Below are 7,500 nucleotides of genomic sequence, written 5' to 3'. Positions count from 1 at the left end.
AGCAAACAGGGGCCAAATCCACATTGCCTTTGCATATTGTCCAAACTGGCATTGGCTGGAATCATTGGTACAGGGGGAACGGGGTATGGGTTTGGGATGGAATGTTGTAAAATAGGTCTATAATCAGAGTCTGCTTCATGACGCTGCCTTTCACGTAAGTGCCGCAGCCTCCTTGGCCTTCTGCGAAATGTGCTGAGATCTATCATTTTTACAGTACTGCTTTGTACAGTGTTTTCCCCTGCCTGTGGTGCAGAATCTGATGATAGTTTTTCATGAGGTTCCTGCTGTTCATTATTTGCTTCCACAGTGACTTGGTAGACCTGTTCTTCCTCTAATTCATTATCTTCCGTTTTCTCGTATTTTATTTTTGGGAGCAGTCGAACTGGTGGACGTTTCTTCCTTCTTGTGTGTTTTTCAGAGTCCAATGCTTCATCCTCATGGGGTTCATCTGCCACTCGACCTCCTGAATTCAAGTAAGGCTCCCCTTCTGGTTGCTCAGCCTCAATAGGTCCGTTTTCAGAAAACTCACTCCTGGAAGCTGGAAAGAAACCACTTGGACTGATAGTGGCTCCAAACAGTTCATTTTCAGACACAAGACCTAAAACGGCTGCTTGTGCTAAAGAAAGCACAACTACTGCATCAGTCTGTGTGCCAAAGTCAGCAAACCGTTCCATCTTACATACCATCAAGATACTGAGCCTCCCCTGCAAAAAAAAGGAAGATACATATTAGTAAACCATATGAATTTCATGTGAAAATAAAATAGTAAATGCTTAAATACTTGACACATTTCCATCTGATGGTTTAAATAACTTTTTTTTTTTAACTTATGCATTTATAACGTGTGATTCTATACAATTAATTGTTATGCAAATTGCCATGAAGTTCATTGTCGTTATAAGATACCTAGCCTTCCCACTGTATCAGAAGCCCAAGTAAACACCTTGAGATTTTGATATAAAATGTTTAAATTCTAAGTAATACAACAACAACAACTATATACTTTTATAATTAATTTTGCCTATTTTACTGTTAATTAAAGCTGAAAATTAAGACTTTTCAAATTCCAACACACGGAAGGGCACATAGTACGCTTCAAAAGCCTAACCCTGCCACATAATTGTCAGTAAATTGGCTTCGGCAGAGATTATCTGGTTAAAAAAAAACATGCAAAACAATGAATATTGTGCTTAAACAACTGTAGTTAGCCTTGCCTACTCCAGTAACAATTCCTGAATGGCTTCTCCAAATAAAGCAAATGGTGGGTAGAGTATGGCTATTAAAATCTTGTAAAGCATTAGGAACTAAATAACATCTAAAGGGACAAGATAGTGATACCCAAATGTCGAAATACTTGAAAGTGATGCAGCATAGCTGTAAAAAGCGGACTAGAAAATATCACCTGAACATCTCTTTGTAAAAAGAGAAAGATATTTTACCTCAAAATGTCCTAAGTATTCCCACCCCATTGTAAAGGACTTTAAGCAGCAAATCAGTATGCCTGTCCCGGGACCGTCAAGGGAGTGAGCCTCATCTACTACTCAAGTTTACTATGAAATCTCATGAGATCACAGTAAAACAGTTCATGACCTCAGCACTGCTGATGTGGAATGGTGGCTGTTAATTTCTTTCTTTTTTAAAAAACAAAAACAAAAAAAACCTGCAGCTGGGCAATAACTGAAAGATAACTTTTTACAGAGTACTTACTCTGGTGAGCTGAGGAAATTTTGAGGTAAAATATCTTTTTTTTTTACAGAGATGTTCAGGTGATATTTTCCTGTCAGCTATTTACAGTTATGCTGCATAATTTTCAAGTGATTTAGCATATAAGTATTATGTCCCTTTAAATACAGAAAACATGAAGCAGAGGTCCCTAATTCTTACACACACATAAACTATACATACGTATGTGTGTGTTTGTATAATTGTGTGTATTAAAGAAATTAATATAAAATTGTATTTCTATAAACTAATACACCATGTTGGAATCTAGAATTCTCGTATTTAATCTATTCTGCTGAGGACATTTAGACACAGCTAAAGTTTGCAAACAATGGCTGTGGAATACAGCAATGTTAAAGTAACTATTTAAACAGGGTTTAAACTCCCATAAACATTGCTATATTCCATATAGCCATTGTTTGAAAACTTTATCTGCCCCTAATAGTCCTCAGCAGAAGAAATTTGATAACGGGAACCTAGGAACTGAAAAGCCCACAATTTTCAAAGTTAAAACACAGGAAAAAGGGACTAAATAAATAATGAATATATATTGCAAAGTTGTTTGTAATATAAAATTATTAATCACTAGTCCTAAAGCCCGTGTACACATTTTCTGCGGTGCAGCGTTCCCGCCCGACCGCACCCCCGTCACGCCCACCCTCTCTGCTGTCGGATCCTCACTGACTGATCCTTCGTTACGGCCAGTTATGTTTATCCTTGCGCGGTCTCTACTGCGCATGATGACAGCTTTGGACAAATATACCTGTCCTTTAATTATATAGAATGTGTAGTTAAAATCTTAAAGTGTTCAGTATCCATTTAAGGACAATGGCTGGCCTTCGGGGTTCCATTTCATGCTACGTCAACAAACCAGATAATATACATGTAAATTACCACCTAAATCCCTCAATGAACATTTACACAAGACAAAGTCTAGGCTTGCCCTAATGTGCATGGGTACATGGGAGCTCAATAAATAGATCAGATGCCAGATAACCCACTCACAAATTATACAGTGATAGTGTTGTTGTCTAGTTGATTGCAAACATATAATAATAATAATAATAATAATAATAATAAAATTAGTTTAAAATATTCACAATAAATACTGTTTTAACTAAACTGTATTGTGGGGCCTATACTGTAACTCAATTCTACAAATGAAAAACGTATAGGTAAAATAACACAGGCTTGAAGATTAAAGTTTTAAAATGTGTCTATCAGTAGTTGTCATGACAGTCACATGACCTGATCCCCGATTCTCACCAAGTAAACCCTAATTTAAAAGGAGAGCTTTTAATTTGCCCCTCTATGCCAAACAAGGATGGAGATAGGGACTACACCCTCCCCCTTAGGCAAAACAGCAGTTTTACTGTTGACTCATTGCCATAAGACCACCAAATACCTATATATTCCAGGCACTCAAGAACCCACATCTCATGTCCTGGTAAGTGATGTAGGGGCTGAGATAACCCCAAGCACTTCTGCATGGTCTTATAATGTTTTACTGAGTACAGTAAGCGAGGCCTGTGATAAAGGTGAGCCTCCTTATTGAATAAGGTGAAGGAGGTCACAGTGTTTCTCAGTGGAGCAGAACCCGCCCCCAGAAGTATGACAAGTCGTATTTAAAGAGTTAAAATATAAACCAGTAAATAAATTTATTTTATTTTCAAGTCTATAACCTTAAAAGGGCATTAAAATTGTATTAATGCCTCAGAAATGATTCACTTCATTGAAAAAAGGGGACTAGTGACTTTTCTTCCCTGACAAAACACACACATATCTACTATAATTGACTATATATACCATTTAACGATTTGAGGTGTGTTAAACGAAGATGCTAAGTAAAGACTAGTAAAATTCACTCAAATAGGTTATACATAAGCGTGCGTACGTGATTAAAGGGATATAAAGTCAAAATAAACTCTTTTAACACCATGGCAGTTTATGGTTAACAAAGCATGTTTTTTTGTTATTGGGTTATTAGTTAAAGGGACAGTCTAGTCCAAAATAAACTTTCATGATTCAGATAGAGAATGTAATTTTAAACAATTTTCCAGTTTACGTTTATCACCCATTGTGCTTTGTTCTCTTGGTATTCTTAGTTGAAAGCTAAACCTAGGAGGTTCATATGCTAATTTCTAAGCCCTTGAAAGCTGCTTCTTCTCTCAGGGCATTATGACAGTTTTTCACCACTAGAGGGTGTTAGTTCATGTGTGTCATATAGATAACACTGTGCTCACACACGTTGAGTTCCAGGGAGCCAGCATTGATTGGCTAAAATGGATGTCTGTCAAAAGAACTGAAATAAGAGAGCAGTTTGCAGAGGCTTAGATACAAGATAATCACAGAGATAAAAAGTATATTATTATAACAGTCTTGGTTATGCAAAACTAGGAAATGGGTATAAAGGGATTATCTATCTTTTTAAACAATAACAATTCTGGTGTAGACTGTCCCTTTAAAACAATTAAGGAGCACACCATGTAAGTTGCCATTGTGGCCCACACAAAAAGATAGGAGTGTAACAAATAGTTAACATCTGCAGTTTTGTTTATTTATAAAAAAAATGCTAAACACATACTTGATTATACATATTAAAGTTGCTCATTAAAATATTTCAGCAATATTGAGATTTATAGGTTTTTTTGCAAAACAATCATTTGCTATGTTTGAGCAAAGACTCAGGGCTAGATTTATCAAAGCCATTCTCCTCTAATATCGTCCAAAATAACGCATACAAACGGATCCTCATATTTATCAAAGCACTCTGCGCCTATAATTGCGCAAATCTGAAAGAAACTTCTTCGCACTTCACTTGCATTCGCCTAGGCGCACAGGCGCGCTCCCGAGTGCACCAATATCCATTAGTAATAGGCGTAATTTAACAGCCCGACCTACAAGTACGCCCAGTTGCTTATTCATCATTGCTTTGCACCGATAATTCCGGCTGTAACTGCGTGTTGTATATTTCGCCATACAGACTGAGTCTAACACTATTATAATACATGCTTTTACATCTTGTGATGCAGTACTTTACTCTTTCAACTAATTTTTCAAAAGTTCAGCGCAAAGAAGATACTGTTATTCCCAGTAATTTGCGCTTCCACAGGCGCATATGGTACTAAAAGTTTTATATGTATATATCGATATATTGATATATTCATTTTTGTGTCAACTTATGGCGCAAACAGCACAGAAACATTGTGTAATATAAATATTAGCTAATTAGTTACCTAAAAAACGTTTTTTTAATAATCAAATCATAGCGGCGCAAATATTTATAGGGAGTAAATAGGGAGTAAATGCTGTTCCCGACAGGGGCAATTTATTATTACTACGCCCCAGCTCGCCTGCGCAAAGTTACGTCTATTTTTTTTTATAAATTTAGGCGCACATGTGCGCCTCTCCGGAGGCGAGCTGGGGCGCAGTTACAGGCGAAGAACATACAGAGTTCGCCTAGCCTTTGATAAATCTAGGTGTTCTCCAACCTCACAGGTTACTTTGGCAGCATAATGTTTAAAAAGAGCACATTTTAAACATTACAGATCTGAAGTCTATAATTCTTAAATGCATGGCCGAAAACTTAAGAGTTCCATGACAACTTCTACCTCCTGCTTCAAAGCAGCACTCTCTATAATATGGTTGTTCCATTCTCTATTTTAAGGGGCTACAGGGCCTTTAGGGCAGATTGCAGAGTTCAGTTATGGTAATAAGTAGCATGATCTAAATATTGCTTTCACTGCCTCCCAGTGTTAATGTTAGATGGTTGAAAGAGCTTTCTTATATAGAGTAATAGTTGCTCATATTAATTTTCAAAGGGTCTGGAACATTAAGCACTGCTTTAATTATAAGACAATCTTGTATAGTGGCTAAGGAATTCCACTGAAAAATAACTGGTGTAATGGAAAAAGGATCTAGAGGCAAAGAATACAGCATTCCGCAGATGATCCCTGGATAATTGCTAATCATAGTGGGTCAGAAGAATATTGCTTGATATGAAAATAACATGGAGGAATGTTTGAAGTTTATGACACTTCTGATGAGACAGCATGCATCAGAACCAAAATTTACATCAATGACAAATCGTAGTTTACCAAAATTTATTTTACCACAGCAGAATAAAAGTTTAAATAAAGCCAAATGAAAGAATATAGGAACTGAAGACAATTCAAGCCAAACTAATTTTGATGACAGTTGAAACCCAGCTGCTTAGATTGGTCAGAGCATTTTAAAGCTGATTTTTAAACAACTGTAGCAGTCTGGTGAAGAAAAATGTGCCTGTGTGTCTCATGATAATGGAGATGTCTCATGATGATGGGGGGGGGGGGCAACATAGGAATTTTCTAGCAACCTATAAGAGCTCCGACTCCGACCATTCATTCCAGAGAAATGTAGCCACCAATCAGCAAGCGCTACCCAGGTTCTGAACCAAAAATGGGCCGGCTCTTAAAGGATTAATACATTTTCATTTTTAATTCCCAAACTAAACCCACATTTAGAAATATATATATATATATATATATATATATATTAAATTGACCTACTGTAATCCAAAAACGAAGCTGCATAACGCCACATAATCAATTTTTATTATTCTTTTATGACGTCACTCTATCCCGCCCTCCAATATGGGCAGTACATGTCCCAAAACATCAACCAATAAGAAGTTTACTTTTCGCATATAATTAAAGATCTATTGCGTAGCATTGCGCATGCGCAATTTGATTTTTTCTGTAGCGTGTGCGTGATTGATCCTTCTGAATCCAAACGTACTAATATTCCAGAACCGATCTGAAGAGGGAGACGTATTCAATGACGTTGCGGTATATTGCGCATGCACATCGGTTAACGCTCGCCATCTTGGAACCTGGGTTCTCAGCACGGATTGGAAAACGATAACAGCTAGCAACGGAGTGGGTTTGGAAAGGATAAACAATTCTGGGACAAATATCTGATAAACGATAAGTACTTGAAACATGAAGGGCATTATAAATGTATTTATTTTGGTATTATTATAATTGTATGATACATTTTTTTCAGACTACAGTGTCCCTTTAAGCTTACATTACTGCCTTTTCAAATAAAGAAAGCAATAGAATGAAGAAAACGTGATAATAGGAGTAAATTAGAAACTTGCCTAAAATGATATGCTCTATCTGATTCAGGAAAGAAAAATTGGGTTTTGTGTCCCTTTAAATGTATCTAGCCCTTTCCAGTCAATCCATTAAAGTCTGTCCCACCATACTTTTTTATTCTTTCCAGTAAGCCAAGTATTGTAGTTTCTATAGTTCTAATTACAGCAGCCTGAACCATGTCTTAAAGGGACAGTATACACTCATTTTCATATAACTGCATGTAATAGACACTACTATAAAGAACAAGATGCCCAGATTCTGTATTCTTCTACGTTTTGGGTAGGTCGTTCTGTAGCCTGAACATTTTGTTTGGTATTTTGCTGTCTATTTGTGTCTAAGTATTACATAGAATATTGCAGAACAAGCCCTGAATTGGCTGTAAAATGTACAAAATTTATAAAATTGTAAAGTAGGTGAAGTTATATGATAGGAACTGTTTGGTTGAAAAATTAATCTATAAGTGTCAAAACCTCATAGCCCTTATATTTTAAACATAGTAACATAAAATAAATAAATCAAACTTATAAATTAAATTAAAGACACAGTAGGAAAAGTGGGGTTCTGCCCCTTTACCAAATATATTAAAGTGACACTGAACCCAAAATTTTTCTTTCATGATTCAGGTAGAGAATACAATTTT

General features: G+C 36.3%; 1 protein-coding gene across 1 annotated transcript in view; it reads right to left on the bottom strand.

Annotated features, from left to right (window-relative positions):
* The window catches only part of ZNF710 (zinc finger protein 710), a 125,331-nt gene that overhangs the window by 17,582 nt on the left and 100,249 nt on the right, over window positions 1-7,500 (bottom strand). The window contains exon 2 of the mRNA XM_053717688.1: window positions 1-704. This exon is cut by the window's left edge and continues 784 nt beyond it. Coding sequence (XP_053573663.1) covers window positions 1-686 — 686 coding nt within the window. The 5' untranslated portion in view covers window positions 687-704. The remainder of the gene's footprint in view (window positions 705-7,500) is intronic.

Source organism: Bombina bombina, chromosome 6 (genome assembly GCF_027579735.1).
Source record: "Bombina bombina isolate aBomBom1 chromosome 6, aBomBom1.pri, whole genome shotgun sequence".
Classification (NCBI taxonomy): Eukaryota; Metazoa; Chordata; class Amphibia; order Anura; family Bombinatoridae; genus Bombina; species Bombina bombina.
Note: the sequence above shows the minus strand (reverse complement) of the source record. Positions and strands in the feature narration are given on the sequence as shown.